At 43.3% G+C, this 23169-nt stretch overlaps 1 protein-coding gene across 4 annotated transcripts in view; it reads left to right on the top strand.

The window, feature by feature from the left end:
• Positions 1–23169, top strand: part of LOC124306875 (uncharacterized) — a 75142-nt gene that overhangs the window by 47324 nt on the left and 4649 nt on the right. For 3 of the 4 annotated variants that reach the window (XM_046767980.1, XM_046767983.1, XM_046767984.1), the window contains 4 exons: positions 4215–4278; positions 19805–20383; positions 20470–22092; positions 22841–22939. In XM_046767980.1, coding sequence (XP_046623936.1) covers positions 4215–4278; positions 19805–20383; positions 20470–22092; positions 22841–22939 — 2365 coding nt within the window. The remainder of the gene's footprint in view (positions 1–4214; positions 4279–19804; positions 20384–20469; positions 22093–22840; positions 22940–23169) is intronic. The other variant, XM_046767982.1, reaches the window with a different exon arrangement.

Below are 23169 nucleotides of genomic sequence, written 5' to 3'. Positions count from 1 at the left end.
TCATGCGCTCGTGATTCGACCACCGCAGCCGTAAATACGTGACTTGTGTACCGTGAAAAGCTTCACTTAGTCGGGAGAAAATAGGAATACACGGGTGACGGTTCGAAGCTGGAAGGGGATTCCGTGTGAACGATACTATTGTTTCAACGTTAATCGTTCGTGGCGAATGAAAATTTAACAGTCCGCACTAAATCGTCGAACACAAATGGCTTACCAATGGAAGTTCTAGCCTCGTTGGTTACGGAGAGTGAGAGAAAGATAGAGAGAGAGAGAGCGAGTGAGAGAGGCCTTCGACGCAGATAGGTAAAACGAACGGAGTGTTACCTACTTTGCGGTATAAAGGCGGAGGATTTTTTTTCTTCTCAAGTTTGTTTTTTTTTTGCGTCACTTTTTTCCCTGGCTACGCGTGAAAAATAGAATAGAAATAATAAGTAGAAAAAGAAGATGAAGAGAGAGTGAGAGAGAGAAAAAACTAATCGTGCCTAACGCAACACGTCCTGTCCAACTATATTCGCTTTTGTTACCGGGTTAGATACCTACAGCTGTGTGTAAAGTGGTTATAGGAAACTTGGAGATTGTCAGATGTGTGTATCTAATCGTTATGTTCGCGCAAATAAGGCCCTGTAATCATAGAATCTATGACTATCGGAACATCGGCGCTTAATTGAATGTCAGTTTCCAAGTATTTTTACATATAGCTATAACGAGAGGTGTCGGGTGAAGGGGGGGAAAAAAACGTAAGAATAAAAAGGAAAAAAACGAAGTTGCAAAAAAAGAAACGCAAACAAGTATAACCGAACAAAACACAAGCCTGGTCAAAGTTCCTCTTTCTTTTGGCTTCGTTACTACTGAATATTTCAATCCGCGTAGGTTTCGTTCTCGCAAATTCTTATTTCGTGTATATAGAATAAATTATTGTGATAAACTAACACCGGCTATAGCTTACCCGGAAACGACCGTCTCTTGAGTTCAGGTATTTATATCATACCGACACTCTTGGTCCATGCGTACGTACTTCGTATTAATAAAAATGATTTCAACGGCTATAGGTGAAAACGTATAACCCATTATAATAATCCTTGCCCTAAGCGTAACTCGCGTTTTTTCTACATCTTTTTATACCAGTTTGCGTAATATTTGCAATTACCTGTTCGAAGAAGCATTTCAGCTCTTGTACGGACAACATTATGTATATATAATTATATATATTTGTCTAAAAATGAAAAATAAAAAATTTTATAAAAAATTTGGGAAACCGGCAAATCCATACGTCAAAATCGTTGCACACACGCGGCTTTCAATTGAGTGTGTTTGTAATTGATTCTCATGTTTCTTCGGTGATTTATACATCTCCTACCACTTCTCTAGTTATTTTGTTTTCTCTCTCTTTTTTTTTCCAATTTTGTTTTTTTTTCACATTTTTCACCCATATAACGTTGTTTCGTTGGCACATCGCCTCTCTTTCTGACGGTTGTTAATTGTTTCGTAACTTTTGCCACCGGTAGTAAACCGGCGGCAGAACCAGGAGCATGAATGACTATTAAAGGCAGCGGAAATCGCGTTTTAGTTACATGAAGAGCGAAACGTCGCCGTCGTCGGTGAGTCTTCTTCTTCTCCTTCTTCTGCTTCTTCTTCGCGTGCATCTACGTACTCATATAAGACGGTACTGGAATTGAACCGTACTGTACGAAATTGCAATGTACCGTATATGCGTACATTGTATATATGTGTACGCAAATAAGACATATATATATATATATATATATATATATATATATATATATATATATATATATATATATATATATATATATATATTTGATTGAGTGTATATTTGTGTACGCGTGCAGAAGAGAGGAATACGTACAGTACGGAGAAAATTTAAATTATTCTCCAATTTTTTCGTGACGTTTACATTATTTGCCTTTGAATATTAATGGGCATATGCTCTCCCGCGTTATGGCACAAGAAGTAACAACGGCGTATAATACTTGACTCTTAACGTTATTCTATTGTTTGCAAATCAGCTCTATTGTCTTCTCATGTACTTCACCATCCCCTGTCTCCTCGCTCCTCGCCGCGGCCCACCGGCCACACACAGACACAAACCCAACTTCGCCTATTCACGATTATACCTGTGTCGTCACACAATCACTGCAGGCGTGTGCTTGTGCCGAGGTAGAATGAAAGAGAGAGAGAGAGAGAGAGTGAACCGGGGATGGCGATACTTTTGCTCTTGCATTAAATCTATAATATTAAATGCAGCCCGCATGTAGAGGGTCGTTTGGTACCGAAGGTATATATATACGTACACACATTATACGCATACATATGCATATAAGTATACGTGCATAATCCACGTGGCCGATGTTAATTCTCCGATAAACTTCGAACAATGCAGATTCACGTTATACGGGATAAAAATTACACTTATGTAATAATTGCACATTTACAAACTAGCTCTCTCTGATTTTTCTCGTTATTTAATTTTTTTGTTTTTTTATTTTTCCTGTCGTCTACACGCGTATAATTTATTGTAACGGCGCACCGCGCGCTGCGTATATACGTGCATTCGCTCGGTACGTACGTTGTCTGCTCTTTATATCCAGTATGTGGGGAACCGTAATTACAGTCACGCGATGAACACCGGGCCCGATCCCTTCAGCATCTTCAGATTAACGAGGTTTCATTCATAACTTTTTCAGAACGAAATCGCGTCGGTGCAAATCGGATCGAGCACGGTCCATTAAATCTTGCACCTTTTTGGAAGAAAGGTTAATGTCCGTTATATCTCGTTTTTTGTACGCTACATGTGTAGTATTTGAATATTCGGTTCTTTGGTGCTCTAATTGGAGCAGAGATTTTAGAAATGTAGCGGGTTTCGTTTTTGCGATTTTTTTTTTCTTTAGCTTACTATTAAAAAACGCGGACTTTTGATTACAATTTTATTTCAATCGTATTGTAGAAGGCTATGGATTCATTCCGATAATAATCGGCCATGGATTTTCAACAAGATGATACAATTTCGTTTTATTTCTGTAATCGCACTACCTCCGTTTCTATCCGCGGAACGCGGAAACAGATAAAAAAAAACGTTGAGAGACTGTTTGTCAATTGTGCGAGATATGTGAAATTTAACCGGTGGTTTTTACATATAATACATACGTATACGTATATCGGGTGTACATATGTAAGGTGCAGTGGCTCGATTAGGTTACGATGTGGCAACCACTTTAAATTCAACGTCTTGGACTCTGTGAGTAAGGCTTCGGAAATCGTACAGGATTCGAATAATTTGAATCCCAGTGGGGCTTCCTTCTTCGTTCTCGCATACACGTATAGGTTACATACATACACCTTGGGTTCGTTTTTTTTCTTTTTTTTTTTTGTTTTTCTATTGTTTGTTGAAATATACTCGGTGTTTTTGTTTTTCCACCACCCACCATTGCCGCCATTTTAATTTTCATCGTATCGTTGTTGTTTTTAATTTCATGCCTTTTCTCCGTTGTCCGATTCATTGTTTTGAAGATTCGTTACCAGCGCAACCCGTCGACACTTCGAAGCCCAACCGCGTTGCGCCGCTCGGTTGTCATTAGCATATAAATTCTAATTGTTCCCTATTTTTAAATTAATCAGAATTATTACGCCGGACGGAAATCATTTGAAATTCGAAGCCATTGTCCGGCGGGGAAGGTCGTTAATCTTGAGCCCTCTTGATAATCATTCTGCTTTGAGGAAATGAGAAAATATATACATACCTATATATTCGTGCCACCGCAAATGTATTCCCTTCCCCTTTGTATGCGTGTGTGCGTGTACACATATGCCTTCATACTTGCGCTGAAATACGCGCGTGTTCAAATTTCAGGCATTTAACGGCAACTCGGGCGGGTGAAATTTTTTTCTTCAGTTTACACACCGTTCTAAAGACATCCCTGTAACACGTTGCGATTTGTGTGTATGCATATGTATAAACACACACACACACACGCACGGGAATATGTGTTTTATACCCACGCACCGCGCATATTTGTCACCGCGATACGTACCTAAAAGTGAAAAACGTACGCCTCCTTCCGCATCTCGACGTGATTTTCACGCGTGTCCTTACAGCACAGCACACCGTTCACACACGGACGTGTATATCTCCATACACACGCACACACACCGGTATACAGTTTATGTACATGATGTTACTTCCTCGGTTCTTTCAGGTTCCCCCCACAATAGCCAGCCTGGCGGCAATGACAGTCGAGGCAGCTGACCCCAAGGTTTCCGGTGAGTCTCTATTTCCTTTTTATAGAATTAAGATTTAAATTAAATTTAAATGAAATTTAAGCAAGTACATTTCCATCGAACTTTCTCCCCGTTTGCCGCCTGTGTACGCACAATTTCTGTTCAATGCTAGTTACACTTTTCCCCCACTGTACGATACACACACGTATGTATACCACGTGCGTGTGTGTTCGTGTTGGTCGTGTTGGTCGACGACGCGACGCCTTCCTATTCCAAACTCGCAGCAGCTCGACGCGGTCTCCCAGCTTCCACCGTTTTCAAAGGGTGTCCCCCCTTTATTGGAATATCCGCCCACAGCATTATGGGAATTATCAAGGAAATGGGATGAAGGGGGCGGGATAATTCGAATTCATAAAAATAAAATTGAAAGAAGGAAAAAAAATACATTCCATGTAGGCATGAGGACACGTTGACGCTCGGGATATCTGTAGCCGTGTGACGAGATGAATCAAATCTAACAACAGAGGAGGAAAATTTCATTCAATTTCTCGGGAATGCGGTATTTCTTGTCTTCGCTGGAAATCAATTTCATTCGTTTATACAAACGATCGCGAGAATAGTTGATATTCAACAATAAAAATGAAAATTCAGGTTACTTATGCTGCGGACATTCTTTTTGTCGTCTAATTACTTGATCAGTAATTGACAGTGGTTTAAGTTACAGTTAATGCCTTGAATCGGCATTCGCTTATCGAAGTGACTCGGCTTGTCTCGCGTTAGGTACCAAATCGATCGTTCGAAATTTAGATCTGTAAGCTTTCAAAAACAACCCTCAACTGTTATCGAAGTGAAAAAATGCGCTACCGAACATTTTCCTTCGCGTTATCGACCGTCTTCACTGAAATCTAATTCTTTTCCGAAGCGTTAGTCCGGTCGTGTATCCGAAACATCTCAATTTGTCGACGCTGCCCGTATCAGCTGCTGGCAATCGGCAAATCATGACGTCCTCTTAGATTTTCCATCTTGCAAACGAACACCGTGCGTAAGTTGTGTGAATTCGTATTGCAATACGAACAATCGGCAGAGGGTTGATCGCGGTGGTCGACGCGATGCGTGAGCACGTCCGATAACGATCCCACATTCTGGGGGTGTCGAAGGGATAAATTGTAGAGAAGCGCGGGGTAGGTACGGAGAGTGAAAGAGAGAGAGAGAGTAGAAAAAAAATTATATGATATAGTATGGCGGGCAGCAATCAGAGCTGATTAAGCCCATGGGGAATCCAACTGGGGAATCTGTGAGTCCTCTGGTCAGTCTCACGCCAATCGGGACCAATCAGCGACTGGCCGGGGAGATTTAAAAAATAGAATGCTTCTGTCAATTGTCCCATAATTTAAATAAATCGAATAAATGGACAAAGTGGCCAATTAGAGTAGTTGCTTGCTACTGCTTTAACGTATTCTATCTGTCTCTCTTTGGAGGAATATTGCTTCTCTTAAACGGAATTACCAACGACGGCCGTTTCATCGCTCCTCGTTTCTATACCAAACTGCCTACTATACCTTATAATATCTCGCCTCGCTTCACAATGAACCTTGTGCTTCGCCTCTACCCTCCTATTCAAAAATAATCCTATACACAGAGGCTCGACGGACGCGCGCACGTCTCGTCTTCTTGTCGTCCTCGTCCTCGCCCTCCTTGTTCGTCTCCGTTTTTCCCTCCCCTCGGCAAATCCATCGCGTCCTTCCTCCTCTAATTACGCACATCCACCTACCCTCATCGCTTCCCGTCCTTCGCGTACTCACGTGCAATGCGAATTTACGCCGTTTTCTCCCAACGCTTCGCCTTTCTTCCGCCTTTTGTTGCTTCCACGATCCGATCGTGCGGGTCTCTCAGCCCGCTTCTGACATACGATACCTACCGGAGAGTCCTGCGGGTTGCGGAGCACAAGGCGTGGATTCAAACTCGCGAATCGCGTTTCACTAGTTCGAATATCGCGGTTATTCGACGCACCGACGTAACCCAAAGTTTAACCATACACCATGTACCACATAAAGACAAATCGTGACTGTGGAAATTTGTTGAAAATTGGATTTCAAAGTTCCTCAAGTTTTATCAAACTACCGGATCAACCGTTGGTAGTTGGAAGGAAACTGTGTTCGTTGAAATAAATACGTACGCCTCATCAGCTCTCAATGTACTCTTTCGATGTGATTTGAAATTCGTAATCTGTGAAATAGATATGTATCGAAATCTCTTGAAATCGTTCAAAATTATTCAAATCTTCGGGATATCGGACATTTGAAATTTTGAAATCTGGTATGCACAGAAATTGATTGGAGGCTCACAACCCTAGCCGGTATATTATAGCTACATATAACGAGACGAAGAAACGTATGAGAAAGGTGGGGAGAAGGCTTCGAGGGGAGGAATCTGAACGGAATAATAGGCATTAAAAGTTAGGGACTGCATTCCGTCTCCGAAGTGTACCAGTTTTATTGTGCCAGAGTCCGAGTATCGTTCTTTTTGGTCGTTTCGCTTGGCCCGGCGTCGGAATGGCCTAAATTAATAAAAAGTTGAATAACGATAAATTAGGCCGACGGCTGCTGGCTCTCCTCTCCTCTCCTCTCTCCTCTCTCCTCACTCAGCCAATGAACTTTACCGGGACTTCTGGATCAGGATGGATGTAAGCTGTGCAGGTGTAGGCGAAACTGTGCGTGTGTGTGTGTGTGTGTGTGTGTTTGTCAGAGCCGGTGGCAGGAGTCGTTCTCCGATAAATTTCAAATATCAAATTTTAAATCCTGTTTTGTTCGAATTCACTCCGTCTTTCTCTCTCCCGCGTGTTAACTTAAGCCTTTTAACCAGAGGCGAGCTTTTTATCCAATCAACTGCAGATATTATAGAAATACATCCCGATCCTTTATCCAACCGAAAATGAAACATGGATTTTTTGCTTCTCACTTTCGTTTCTTCAATCTCGTTCGATCGTTCATTATTGTTTTATATCAGAATATCTGTTTTATTTATTTTATATCTTTGGTCAAAACCGCGCTGTACTGTCGCACTCGAGTGCCTGTGTGATCGTCTGGTGAAATTATGCACATTTAGTTTCAACTAATTTATTAGGGTTTAACGTGCACAAATGTCGTGTGATCACCCGTGCATAGATTGACCACGAGATCGACAAGCCGAAACATCAAGTTATACATACTTGATATTCGAATGAATAAAATTGTTAGCAATTAAAAAACTTGACAAAATCGCGATAGGATATAAATTTCTAACATGTAGCCGTATCGTTATCGAACTGTCAAATAGGTACTTATTTTGCCGTTAATTTGAAAAGTTCGAACCCCGTTTATATGCGTCGGCACGTGTAAACCGTTTAAAAGTTTCGAATGAACCGTGAAATTCGTTCAAGCTTACTCACGATTGGTCGCCGAACGATTTTGTTTTTAATGGTATTTCTTGTATACACCGTACGCTTGTGTGTGTATATATATATATATATATGTATATTGTACCGCTCGAAAAATGGAGGAACAAAACCGAAGGTACGTTGATTATTGTTCGGCGTAACTGCGTTGTTCAAATTCGAACAATCGAATTCAATTTAGCAATTTTCGATAAACCGAATGCGTAAGCGATCGCTATACGCTCAGTTTCGTCACACAAATAAGGCGTGCTTAAACACACACTGCACTCTCACAGACGCGTAGGTTGTACGTAATACCGAGAACACGTAGTAATACATCGTACTCAATGCAAAGCTCTGTTTTGAAATTATTTTATTGACAAATTACGGTTCTTACGAGCTTCGCGATCAATATCACTGCGGCATCACGAAGTGATTGCCGTCGTTTTTTCGCACCTTTATTTATACTTACTTTTCGGTGTCCCAGAAACTCCAGTCAAAATACGCGTTGTTAGGTATCGATGAATAGAATGTTTTTTAAATAAATTACAGAATATTAACACGCATTGATAACTTTGTTCCAGTAAACACGTAGAAACTTGAAATTTTTCAATAGATGAAATCACCGCGTACCAAATTTGTCGGGATATAGAAAATCAAGTTTGAAAACGTGTCGACCGCCAAGTTTCAACAATAATTGCTCTTCGAAGGTACGTCACGTGCACGTGTTGTGAAGAAAAAAAGAAGGAGAGTAAAAAAAAAGGCGGAACGTTAGCGATCGTTGATAAGTAGAAGAAAAAAATGGCAAGAACGGAGGGAGAGGGAAAATGATATAACACACGCATGTACAAGTAGCGATTTGAGATTATCAGAGTGTTTAATTGGCACCTGGCAGTATAATTCTAACCTAATAAAATGAGAATTAATTTTTTATCAGCACTGCACCGTTAAATGATTTTTGCCCAGCGGACGCCTTTGAAAAGAAAGGAAGCTTGCACTTGTGCTGAATTCGCAGTAGTGGGTGTAACTATAAACGCACGGACCTTGACATTTTGTACGGTTTTTCTTATCTTCTCCGGTGTTGCACGTCGCATGCGATGATTACTTGGCAGTCTGTGAAAATGCCGAATAATTAGTCCGCAGGTGTGCCGCGTTGTGCGGAATGAGTAACGTTTGTTAAAACCACGTGCATAATACTCGCAGATATCTGCAGCCTTGGGAGTTGCATTATATGCAGAATCGACGTCTACCATATTCTCTACAATATCCTTTTAATTAAGACAATCTGTAATACCCGTTTCTCATATACCAACCTTGTCCGTCGCTTATTACAGTCTCTTATTCCAACTTCTTTCCTACTTACCGATAGATTTATTTATATAAGTATTTTTGGTGTAATTACAGTTCGATAATATTAGACAACTTTTGACGTTGAAAATCTTAAGCTGACTAGTCCGTTCAACGTTTTGACTTTCAAGTATCCTACACTCTCTCACGATTGAGATTTTGAGCCTGCAAACCCTGATTTGTACTTTGAAAAGGAAGACCATAAAAAAAAAAAAAAAAAAAAAAAAACATAATTTAACCACTAATAATTATAATGTATCGACTGATCTTTTCAACGAGCTTTACAGAGTAACGTAGTCGTTTTCTTAATTCCTTCCCCCCCTTCTTCTTATCTGTACAATTTTAACCAAATTGATCCGTTTTGCGAAATTGTGGGTATTATTGCGGTGATAAATCAAATTCTAGCAGGGCAGAATGGTGATTGCGGGTGATTTCGAAAACTAGGCGACAAATCTTTGGCGAATAGATAATTACAGCAGCCAAGTGTAACGAACGACAACGTCAAGCAAGACGACGGTGATTCGTTTGACGGATCGCCCTTTCAAGCGCGGAGCAGGTATCAAGACGTCTCGAATCGACCGTCGCGACGCGTATCGCACGTTTGAAAGTCACACCGCGCTCAAAGATAGATTGACATCGATTTTCAACGGGGAGGGCAACGCAGTGATTGCGAGATCTTAGCAGTAATTGGTTCGGCGATCGCTATAGCTCAGTATTACATCTGTTGTGCCATGCAGACCGAATCCGCGAATTGAGATGCGACGGCGTTCATTGCAACATTACGTCGGCCCGAAGTAAATTTCAATGCGAAACGCGAGGTTTCAGCAGAAATTTCGCGCTGTGTTTTTATTTTACCCGTACCCACTCGAACTATCGACAAATGTAATTTCCTCAGAATTTTAGACTTTGTTTATCGATTCGGTAGAAGTTTTAGTTCGTGAGAAATTACAAGTATTCGATTAGCGATAAGATGTAACGTGTCGAGCTGTTCAAACCGTATCGTATTTATGTTGTAACATAGCATCCCAATAAACTTGTCAAAAATCAACAATTTCCACGATCGTATCGACGAATTTTCTTTCATCGCATAAGTTTATTAAATATTACTAAATTGTTTTGTAGCTTTTACCTCCTGCACACGTGTTTGCGCAATATCACAATTAGCACCATTTTACATCTAAAATGTAAAATAATTTTTTTTAGAATTTGCAGTTGAAGAACCGAATTTTACATGACTGTGAAAATTGTTTCTATGTCTCTCTGCGGGTAGTAAAGGTTGGTAGCTGCATTGGATGTGTACACACAGGGGCGGGGTTCAAATTAATGTAACGTTTTGTAACATTCGGTGAGGGGGGGCTAAATCGAGTTCAGTGGGCTCCGATTCTATACAGCTTACGATTAGCTTAGCTTAGCTGAGCCTAGAGCTGGGTGGTGTCGACTTGCGAAATGTTGCAAACTTCTCTAGCTCGCTAGCGCGAATATGCGCGTGTTGCATACATGCCTAAATAGTTATAGGCGTTTCGTGCGTGACGTGGAGAAGCTAGCGTCGCAGTTGGCCGCTTGGCCCGGATTGGTTCGCTTCGGGAAACAATTGGCAATCGCGTGCCTGTCCTCGAAACTGGGAATTCGACTGATTCGACGAGTGGTGCTCGTTTGTAGAAGTGACGAATAGACGCGGGGAGAGAAAGAGAAAAAGAGAGGGAGAGAGAAATTGAGAAAAGGAGAATCGTACGTAGCGCACAAGTCTCGCGTTGCGTATATACATATACATATATATGCGTTATACGATCCGTGCGAAATCGCTCGCATGGAGAAGAAGAGAGATATGACAGAGTCTGAATTATCGGTTACGTTAATTCTTATTACATAGATATATTGCAGACAGCCACTCGGTGTCAGTCGTCGCGATTTTTCGGCACATTTAAGAGCTCTAGCCTTACGGACCGTTATCAGCAATCGTTGAAAGTTTCCGACCATTAGATTCTAGCTGGCATTATTCTTACATGCGAGTCATGTTGTTATAGAAACGGAGGAACGAAATTCACTCCGTCAATTCGTTTCATTGATCGACCCAACCGATTTCTCGAGTATAATTTTTGTCATTTCAGAGGATTGATTATCCTCGAGTAAGGAAAGCTGGATTAGGTTTTTTTTTTTTTTTACCACCCATAACGGGCGGAATAAATAATTGTTGCAGTTGAATGTTACAAATCTATGCAACGCGGTACGCGTCTATACGTAAATCGAAAGAGAATAAAAGATGACCGAAACTTTGTCCAAAAATATATGAATATTTTAACTTCACGTCTGCCTAAACGACATCCGGCTGACTATTTTCATAAAAGACGGCGAAAGATGAGCGACGTGCGTCTCGTTCGTCGTTAAGGGCACTGTCTTTATTGGAAGGAAGCGGGAGAGGGAGGCCAGATAAAGAGAGAAGAAAACTGGGAGAGACAGGCGGAGAGTTGAGTAAAAAGATCCATAATGTCGGATGAAAATATAATGATGATAAAAAAAATTCAAAAATGGAAAGAAAAAATATTAATAATAACGACAACGACAACAACAACAGCAACAACAACAATAATAATAATAATAATAATAATAATAACGAAGCGAAGGGAGGAGGAAGTGCGGAGGTAAAATTAAAGCTGATGACTTTTGGTTTATTTCTTCTTTGTTCTTTCTCATTCCCTCCACCTCGCTTTCTCTCTTTCTCTTTCTTTCTCTTTATTGCACTTTTTTTTTTACGACGTTCGTACGCGGCGTTACGGCAGGCGTAAAAGCTACGTTACAGCTGCAGGCGTGCGTGTATGTACATATACCTAAGAGAAGAAGCGCCGAGGAGTCGGCGAGTCCGAATGCAAATGCCTGCGAAAGAAGAGGGCAGCTTTTAACCTGCCGCGTTCTAGTATATTTCCGTGCTTAATAAAAACAACGTAAGCATTAGCGTGTTGCGACGAGGTTCTTGACGATCGTCGATTGTTTTAGCCGCTTGCATCGTAAGATCGTTTTGTAAGAGTTGAAACTTGCGGCGTTGGCTGCCAAATCATGCGAACGGAATCGGAGAAATTTAAAAAATATTCTAAATTTAATTCGTACGGTCGACCGTTTGGTCTTTCGAAATCGTCAGGCCGGCCTGCCAATGACTGGTGAAAAATAGCCAACGGTATAAACCCTACCGTACTATTCCACGCGAGTCTTCGGGTATAACCGCGATTATTGTAAATGCATCCCGGCTCTGGTTTCAATTCGAAATTTTCTATACATTTTCAACGGCGGTATCAACGTCACACGTAATATTCGAAATTTCAAGCTGCTCATGCGAGAAAGGTTTTTGAGCGTTAGGTTGCTCAGCGAATTATACGCGGCCTTCAAGTGGATCGACTGTGTCATCGATTTTCCCAGTTTCACACAAGATCGTCAGGGAACGTGCGATGGAAGTGCGAAGAAACGAAAACTTGCAATCGATATCTATTTTGGGGCGACGACCAATCGTTATATTACGATCGTTTGTCGAAATTTTCACCGCAGGGAGCCCTTTCACTTGGAATACGTCGTCGAAATCGCATGATATATATATATATATATATATATATCTGTGTAGGAAATCTCGCGAGGCATATTGAGTTATCAGATTTCTGTTTTGACAGAACGCCGATGATCCGTGGAGCGGAGCCGGATTGGCACCGATCGTAATAAAATTGAAAAGTTTAAGCTGCGGACAAAGAGATCCGATTGCAATTCTCCTTTCAGGCTTTATTTGAATTTAGAGAAGCGTGGGGGCTCGCTAGTGGGTTCGAACGTAATACGGCAGGCACGCATATAGTGCTTGCATAGTGTAGGTAGGTACATATATGCGCGTAGGAAAGGGTTCGATTCTGTTTATTTTCAAGGGGTGGGAGGGGTCGGTTTTGTGCGGGTAATGTTACACACCGGGCCCCCTCTCTCTTCGTAAAAACTGACACTAGGGGGGTCGCTTTCGTTCGTTCGCTAAGCAGACTTTCGTAGGGGCGTCGAGCCGGCCTTGCGGACTCCCGGCGTCATACGAAACGGCGGGGACGTTTTTAATTCAGCGTCGTTGAAAAATCTATAGAAAACATTTCGGCAGGGTTGCGGGAAGGGTTGCCGAGCCGATTTAGAAAACTTCTCAATTAAAATGTTCAAAATTTTCACAATACCTGTATAAGCCGCTGCTACCCCCGCGTCCTGCGTCGTCCCCCGTCATTCTATGACCGAACCCCCTGTTCCGCCGTTTCGACATTACCGAACTCAATTCGCCCCCTTTGATATAGTAGCGACTACCGTACTAATTGCGACCTCGTTTGAAGCAGTGTGGCAACTCAGGTATGCAATAAATGGCTCGACTCGATTGATCCTTTCACGAAATCACAATGTCGGGTGAATCTGCCCGCGGATATCGTCAAGTTGCTAAAAAAATCTCTCGTCTACCGATGTACCAATTCGATTCGGAAAAGTTCGCGCGCGTTTTTCCGTTCATGCTGACGAATCGGTCGACCGCGTTACTTGTAATACGATCGTTGTAACGGAGCATCTGCCAAGTGCATGGTATAAGATAAAGCTCGCGATGACAGGTGAGTCTGTTAATTTGGAGCAGACTCAACAAATCGGCGCATTCATAGATCTTGTAAGATTAGAGTTAAGCTCGTCGTCTTAGCCGCAGCCTATCTACAGAGGGGAGGTAACAACGGTAATTAGAATTTTCTTTGTCACGGGCTTGTTCGTGTCAGGTTATGCGGCAGTCACCGCAGCGGCGTTTATTCCAAACTCGTAAGTTACAATTACCAAGAATTTCCGTTTATTTTTGGCGTCTTCGCCGCCACCTCCTCTGTATAGTTTCGCCGCTTGGTCAAAGGTGATAAACGGCCCCTGCAGGACGACGAGCCGTTGCGAAAAGAGATGCATAGGAGAGAAACGCGAAAATGAGAAAATGAGAAAAGGGGGCCATAACGCGCGTAATTTTGACGGAAATAACACCGACCAGTTCTGCTCCTCTGCTGGAGACAATAAGACTCAAACTGTACCCTTCCCGATCTGAGAATAGTTTAGTAACCAGACGATGCCCATACTGTTTGCAGTTCACCCTGTCCGCACTCGAAAATCTAATTTTGCGGTAGTATCCCGTGTGTGACCGCTTCGCAAACTTACATACATATTGTATACACGCGCAAATCTGCTTGCACATAACCGTGTCGTAAGTGCATAAATCTCGACGTAAATGTGTTATGTGATTCGAAGGTGCGGACGTTGAACGTTTGCACGTCACGATTCGTACTTTGATTTAGTAGTTCGTAGAATTTTTTGACAATTGCACGAATTACTTTTCCTATACGCTGTCTTGACTTGTGAAAGAATGATCGGTTAGCGGTAATGATTAAAACACTTTGCCGAAACTTACGCGAGCTCTCGTTCGTTTGTATGGTTATCGATACTTTTTGCGATTCCATCGTTTCATCGCTTCGTATGTACTTGACAAAATCTTGGACCAAACGAACAGTTGAACCGGATTCAGCAGAATTTGACTTATAATAATAAAAAAAAAAAAAAATCAAACAAAAAAACCGTGTAAAACGCTAATGACGGAAAAAACCTGTTTCGAGAACACGAGTGTCGTGGGTTTCGCATACAATTTACCTCTAGTTTAATAAATATATATTAGACATCGAATAAATTTCAGCAACGATATCAATATTTCTGCGCATTAATATATTTCGCACTAAGTGGTATACCTACTAGTTTTGAAGCATATAAGATATTCGGAGTAATGAGCTAGCGAGTATCATTGCTGTGAGTTTCTTTCTCAGGTTTTTTTTTAAACCTTTATAGTGTTTGATGTCGTTGATTTGTTGAAAATAGTAATAACCGAGGCCAATGGTTCCTATAAATGGATGGTAAAAATTATTTAAATAATCCATAGCATGCATCCTAAACGGATTAGCAACAATTTCCTGCGCACGTCGTTATAAACCATTACCATATATCACTCAGAATCGTATATTACGTCGCGCTGAAACAAATGTTGTCCAATGGGCTAATTTTATTATCATATTTTTTATTGAGGACGACTAGCGAGTTTTTGTAAATCATTACCGAAAATTCGTTCCTTTTTCTTTTCGCTAATATCCCTGATATGCACGCTTCGAAGAATTTGGCAAAGGTGCGGTGTGGAACGATTAAATCGCTGGGAACAAGCATCGGCATCGACGGGAGTACACCGTACGGAAAACAATATTGTGACAAGCATCATTAAAAAAAGTCCGTTGGGATTTTTCGGTATTTGGGTCCTCGTTGAGACTGAAAGGCCCCTCTTGGCCCCGGGGCCGCGGATTATGTACAGGGGCATATATGTATTATACATACGCGCAGTACACATTATATTATATCGAAAATATACGTTCTTAAAATACATTATATGCTCAGGGTCGATTTTATACATATGTAGAGCACCACACGTACGGCTCGCGGTGTAAGGAACTTTTTATAAAGGGTTATTCAGCCGGGGGCCCACGGATTAAATGATAAAAAAGAGAGACCCCGTTTGAAATACGGGCCTTTTCAGAGCAGCTTTTTCAAAATTTTAAACCCCTTCGCCCGGCTGCGCGAGTTTTAAGAACCTAGAATAAAAGGGGTTTCGTTGAAAGAGGCACGTAGCCGTGCTGCTGCTGCTGCTGCTTGCTGCTTGCTGCTGCTGCAGGGGCGCGGGTGGGGCGGACAACTGGAAGAGGAAGAGGAGAGGAGAAGGGGGGGGGGGCGGAGAGGCGACACGGAGGGGATCACGGGACCCGGGGTTTCTCATATTTTTAAGATTTGCCCTTTAAGCCGCATCACGTTTTTCGTATTCTTATTTAAAATTAAGTCTCGTCGCACGTGGGTGGTATCAGCATTAGGTTCACGAGGGCATAACACACTCCCCGATGCACCCTGCACCGCCTCAAGGCGACTCGACGTACTTCAAGACCACGAGCTCGGCGTATCGCACCCACATTCGCCGTTTACTTTACAATACGAACACTGGCGGTGATCACATGCGCAGGTGTTGCAGCACGCCCGGCCCTTTTCGCGCTTCTCTCGCCATTCAAGAACAATAATTGAAACTTGCGCCCGCAGGCCGTGAGGCGGGAATCGCGAACGGTAATTCGAACGCTCTTTGTTCTTCTCGATCGATTTAAATCACTCCGCGAGTCAGTTACGCGTTATGATCTTTGAAGAAGAAAACACACATTTCGGTCAATTGATTGACCAATCATTCGTACTTCCCTGTTTTTTTTTCCCTTTATTTCTGTTTATTATTAACTTCGATATGTAAGGAAACTTCTTAGTTTGAAACTAAATTCTTCTAACAATTTTTAAGAATAGCAGTTTGCCAGCTAAGCGACATACGATGCTTGGTTGGTTTGTACGGAAGGCGTAAATGATACAATTCTTTTTGTCTTTAATGGAGCAGCTTAAGCTTCATTCGAATTTGTGATATTTCTACGATCAATTGTGTCGATATTATTATTAATGACCATGTGAGCATAGAGAAAGTTGGCGTAGCTGGTGCAACACGTGAATCTAGATATTTGATAAATCGTGACTCGAGCGCAGACGTCGTTCGTGTTTCGTATATACTTTCGCAAAGGTGATACAGATATGTATAGGCATCTATAATATACCGGGGATATTTGAAATCGGAACATGTACACACGGACTGTGCGAACATGAATCTTCGGGTGAAATATGGGCGAAATTTTTTTGGGTCATAAGAGAGATTATAAGCGTAGAAAAGGCGAAGCTGCAGGTATACCTCAACATACACCTATAAGGTGCATCGGGGAATGGCGAAAATTGTGAAAAAGGAAGAAACTGTGATCCGATTCGGTCGGTGCGTTACGCATACACCTTTGCTGCAAGTACGCACGTGTATAAGTATGATTCCCCCTTCGCATATTTGGAGGTCCCATGCGTCTGCCGGAGAAAAGTAATGCTCCGCAATAATGCAGCGCTCCGCGTCTCTCTCTCTCTCTCTCTCTCTCTCTTTCTCTCCGAGGCTTTGAACGGAGCGACGTGCCTCGCTCTTATATCTGTACCGGCGGACCGAACACGAGTGAACATCGGAGTCTCTCCCATATGTGCGGGGATATATGTATCTCGCATACACGTGATATACTCACGCGTGTACGCAGCGCGCTGTGCGCAAACGAACGAAGGACCGGCAGGACGACGCCGCAGCTGAAGAAATATTCGACAATTTTTAAACTCGTTTCTGAACGCATTCAAACTGCGCCAAATAATTCCTGGAATCGAGTTCGCGACCGTTCGCGGCTGTTGCTGCAGTTCCTTGCAGATACTTCGACACGGGTCCGCCTGCGTGCGGTGCAGCCCGCGATTCCGCATAAACGAGAAATTCTTACCGCGCAAGGCGACGTATCGGGGTTCATTTGTTATAACGGAAAGGGGTGTGGATACATGCGGATGCGTCCGTGTTGAGAACTCGGTTGATTCAGATTGTCCGGCGTTCCTGTACCTCGGCGGGTACTTAGCCGGAGACCCAGAACGCGATAGCCCTTCTTCTTGTTCTTTCCCTTTTTTCCTCCGCACACGGGCAACTTTTTCATCATCCCTACTTTTTTTCATTCTCTTTATCTTTTGCACTATTTTTAAAACCCTTTTACGGATCGAACCCGCGTCAAGCGACGTTTTAATCGCGTTTTGCGGAGACCCCGGGAACCGGAGGGGGCTAAATTGGTAGAAAAACAGCTTGTTAGCCGGAAAGCGACCGGCATTTGTTTCAATGTCGACCCGCGTGTTTTATCGCGAAATTCTTTCACCGAAGGTATAAGGTAGGTAGGTATACTTGAAACTCTTTTTACGCGCACTTGTACAACGGCGGAACCAGCGTGCAGAAATGACTGTCGTACAGTCATGAGATCGCTTGCTCTAAACCGATCAAATGCCGTTTCGAGCGGTACGTTCATACCATAAAACGAACCGTCGAATTACCCACCGATTCGAAAATTCGTTCAAACTGCAGTCCAACTGCTCAGCTGAGCCGAGTCGCGAAATTGCTCTGAAACGATTCGCGAGGATCGTTTTCACGGACGGACGGATCGCAATGGTTTTCATTTCAAGTACCAGCGCCCATATGTGCGATACACTTTTTTGCTCTGTTCCTACAATTACCTTCGACTCATATTCGTTTTCTTCCATTTTTCCTGCCTGCATTCTCGCCGCTCTTACTCTGGCTTCGCATCGCTCTCGCTCTTATTCCATTTATTTCGCGGTGCCCTAACAACCAGTTTCGGGGCCCTCGATATGTACGGAACAAGCCCGCTGCCCCGGTGTCTTGGAGGCGTGGGTCGACGAACGGGGTCCCCTCCGCTCATAACTCTTGATATGTGTATCGGAAATTGTCCCCTCCGATGTGTATCGCTGCATTGTCGAGCCATGCAAGCGGTTAGGTACTGGCATCTTCCGGAGGTAGCCGCGCGCGTTGTGCACTCGCCTTTTTGTCCCTATTTGGATCTGCTGCAAGCTACTTACCGACAAAATCGTGCTCCTTGCGGTCGATCAAATAACCCCTACCTTATTGGCCGCGTAAGCGACTCATCGATACTGGTTTGTATGTATCTGTTGATGGTAATGTGCCTATTACCTTCGCGCATTCAGTGTCGATAACGTAGCCATCTCTCAGATTCAAATATCCCTGCTATAAAAACTTGCAGAAACACAAAAGTGTGAGGGAATCCCCGAACCCGGGTGACCTACCATGCAAAAAGTTCTTTGAAACTATGGTATACTTTGGCGATACATAATGAAGGCACAATTAATAATAAGTGGATTCTATTTAACTAGGTAGCCAGCTGAATTTACTCTACATTTTCCAACTGTGAGATTCAAATTAGCGTCGAAACTGGGTCCGTTGCCACGTGAAAAGTTTGGCCTCATTTGTTTTTTCTTCTTCATACCTTGGCCTACAACTTCGCTCAACGACAAAGACAGTGATTCAAAAATAGCGATTCTTTCCAACCGTAAGCCATCCGCATACCGAGTGAATCACGATGATCTGCTTGGGTCAAGAAGCATTCCATTTATGGATTTTTAAATATTAAAGTCTGATTGTAACGAAGTTTTTTCTTGTATTGTCATTAGATTTATCTATTCAAAAGTTATACATAGAAGATAATAGTTATACTCGGATGCCTTCTAAATTCTGGTTTTATGAGTTCATGCTTCCATGTTCGATTAGATAAGAAAGTTATAGTTTCAGAAAAAAACACTTAAAAGCTGCCGTATTCGTATAAAATACACTCGTCTTGTTTTTAACAATTCACGTTTTTATATTCAAGGTCAGGTAATCACATCCGTATAGCACCTTTTGCATTCCACATAAACACGACTGTTGGTAAACATTCCATTGTTCTTGGTGAGGAGTGGAGGGCATTAATTAGTTCAAAGATCACAGATATCTTGACTGGCTCGAAATAACCTGTGAACATTCACTGGTTTCAGAAAATACTGAAATCCAAAATCGACTGGAAATTTTTGGATGTGACGGTTAGGGTAGCGTTACTTCAGAAAATAATCAATACGTTTCGGTTAACTTGAAAAATGAGGTTTTTTTCTTTGACAATGTTCTGTTCTGTGTACAGAATAAAGCGTGAAAATATATTTTTAGACAGATTTTTTCGTACATTTTCGTTCCACAAAATTATGATGAAACTTTGAACTTTCAACCGCGTAGTTTGTCCATGTATTTTGAAATTTGTATACACCTCTTGAAATATATTCGTCTGCGCCTTGTTTCAGCACTGTTGAGGCAAAGCATGTCCCCGGTGGCGGACCCCTTGATCGGCAGCACGAAATCTCCAGTTCCTCAGCCAATAATCGATTACTCGCGATACGTCCGTCGGTATACGTCCGGCCAAGAATGCGGTAACTCTTATTGCAAGGAGTTGGGTTGCAGAGAACATTTCCATTGTCTCGACTGCAGTGGCAGGGTGTTTGTGAAGAAGGAGGAAATGATAAGGCACTTCAAGTGGCACAAAAAGAGGGACGAATCCTTGCAGCACGGGTTTATGAGGTATTCGCCAACGGACGACTGCTCGGAAAGACACCCTGGCCGTGCCTGTCCCCACAACAGAAAGCAAACCCACTACCACTGCATCCACGAGAACTGTGACAAGGTTTACATATCAACCTCGGACGTTCAGATGCACGCCAATTATCACCGGAAAGACTCTGCTATCATCCAGGAAGGTTTTCAACGCTTCAGAGCCACCGAAAGCTGTGGCACGGAGTACTGTCCCTTCGCCGGTCAGCGCACAACTCATTTCCACTGTCGCCGACCCGGCTGTCGATTCACGTTTAAGAACAAGGCCGACATGGGTAAGAGTCAATGTTACAAAAAACCACGTGCCTTCGACACAGGTAATTTAAGGTGCGATGTTTATTTCGCTGATTGTTCTTTTCAGAGAAACACAAATCGTACCACATCAAGGATGAGCAACTGTCCCGCGACGGGTTCAAAAAGTTCATGAAGTCGGAAGCCTGCCCGTTCGACCAGTGTCGCTTCTCCAGGGTCTGCAACCACATCCACTGCATCAGACCGCACTGCAGCTACGTCCTCCACTCGTCCGGTCAGCTGTTTTCCCACAAGCGTAAGCACGAGAGACACGACTCGGAATTGGCCTACCGGAAGTACAAGCAGGCGGGAAGCACCGGGATCCGACCTCCGAGTTCTTGGGCTCCGGAAGATCTCGGAAGTCAGAGTCTCGCGCTCAGTTTGAACGGGGAAAGTTCTAACGAGGGGAGAGGCTCGCCGTCTTACTTCTCCTTGGATGACTCCTTCCAGAGTGCGAGCGACCTCGCCATGGACCTGACTTCTTCAGCTTCCGGTCCGCCTACGGGGAACTCGACCGTCACCACGATGCCGAGCTACTCCGGCGAGCAGCAGCAGCAGCTAACTCCCGTCGAGCTAGCGTACCTGGCACCGGCCACCGCGGACTGCCCTTGTCAGCTGGGGCGGGATCATCACCACTGCGGCCTTGACCGCTGCGGGGCGACGCTGCGGGACCCGAGGGAGGTCAGGGAGCACCTCAGGGAGCACGAGACTCAGGAGAGGATAACCGACGCGTACTTCGAGGAGGGCGGTTGCGAGGAGGGCTGTCCCTACATGGACAAGGAGAAGCACTACCACTGCAACTGGGACAATTGCCGCGAGGTGATTCTCGCCACCGACAAACCCTTCCGGAGGCTGCAGCATTACAAGATACACGAATACAGCAGACAACTGAACCTTTCCTCCTCGTCTCACCCTCTATCCTCCGACGTCACGTTGACCCACCTGACCAACATCGACGCGATGTTCAGGCGAAAAAGGGGTAGGCCGCCGAAAAACCGTGTCATCGAAATATGGTCCGGCGGCGACCCAGCTACCCAAACTCACGACTCACCTCAGGCGATTTTCACGAGCTTCAAACTACCAAAGCCGACTCCGTCGTCAACCCCGAACACCCCGACCGAGGAACGCGAGGGCAGCGTATCTCCCTCGAACAGCCTCGGCGAACCCGAAGGATTCTCAACGTACAACGCGGAGTGCTGTCCCGAGGCTGTCTGCGCCCTCAGAGCAACGAGGCATCATCACTGCTCCCAGCCTCGTTGTCATTTTTCGACGGACCGTCCTGACCAGCTCCTTATGCACAGCAAGGACTTTCACGATAACGTTGACATTTTGCCGGGGTTTTCATTCTTCGACAAGATGATAGACTGTAAGCTCAACGGCTGTCACAGCAACCGGGTTAATCGTCATTTTCACTGCACCAGACCGAATTGCGGATATTCTTTCGTACGGTACTCGGCTATGGCTTTACACGAGAAACAACACAGTAATTCCTCAAGCCAGGGTAGCGGGGGTACGAACGAACCGGAAATTAGCGAGATTAGCCAAGATATTAAACCGCGAATTCAGGTGAAAAATCCTGCTGAACTAATTGACAAGCCGGAAGAAAATTTCGTCGAGGAAACTGGCAGGACCATCATCACAGCTGACGACAAGGAGAGAGAGATACCAAGTCCTGACTCGAGCAAGACTACGGGTGAGTGAAATCTCTTTTTGAGAATATAGGGTATAGTTTATTATGCTCTGAGTTATGAATTAGACACGTTTTTTTTCTCAATATGTATAGTTGTATTTTCAATTTTAGTAGTGGCTCAATGAAAACATGTATTTTTTTTCTTTTTCTTCACCAATTATACACACGAAATCAGAAAGCATGTACATCATCTATTGCACGACATATAGCACCGTTATCAACTACTTATGCATACCTACTACACCAGATCACTGGTTTAGATGCCAGTATTTTTAATGAAGCCCATTATACAATGCCGAGGAATAAAGGTATGGAGTGGCAAATAGGAAAACCTAGGAAACGTAATATCACAAATCCTTTTTCCGCTCGTCTCTTACCAATAGACTCAATATCTTGATAACCCACATCTGCAAACTATCACAAGCCATTTATCATTGCGCATACCCATATCATTGCTGAATCATTTTGTCTCTTGGTAACAGCCTACGCCTGATCTCGCCAGTTCGTGAACGAAAATCATTTTTCTCACTTCATTTTTCATTGCTCATCATCGAAAGGCCTCTACCAAATATCGAATTTGGTCATTCCTCGTTTTTTTGCACCCTCCATCTAACTCACTTTTTCGACATTCCATCGCACACAGTGTATAATGGGCTTAATTGTTGTCGTTTTACTTTCTCATATATCATGTGGTGGTTGTATTATAGTGGGCGGTATTTGAAGTGTTGGTTGTTTGGTTGATTGTTGCTAGTGGTGAGGGCGGCAGGCACCTATTATCCGGTCAGCGGACCGCCGATCGAAACGGCACATCCGGGCGCCATGCTATCCATGCGAGCTTCCGGTCATCAAGGTTCGTGTCTGACGTTTTGCATTTAGAACTCCGTATACCTACGTTTCCATTACAATCAATAGTAGATACTGTGTTTTTTGCTCCTTCTACATATATATATATTTATCACTGTCTTTGTCTTCTTCTTTTGCATAATTACCGTATGTGCCTATGTAGGTACAGAAATACAGCTGATCTCGCCACCTTGACGATTTATATTGATCAACGATTCATGCATTTGGCATTCGGTC

Source organism: Neodiprion virginianus, chromosome 6, assembly GCF_021901495.1.
Source record: "Neodiprion virginianus isolate iyNeoVirg1 chromosome 6, iyNeoVirg1.1, whole genome shotgun sequence".
Lineage (NCBI taxonomy): Eukaryota > Metazoa > Arthropoda > Insecta > Hymenoptera > Diprionidae > Neodiprion > Neodiprion virginianus.
Note: the sequence above shows the minus strand (reverse complement) of the source record. Positions and strands in the feature narration are given on the sequence as shown.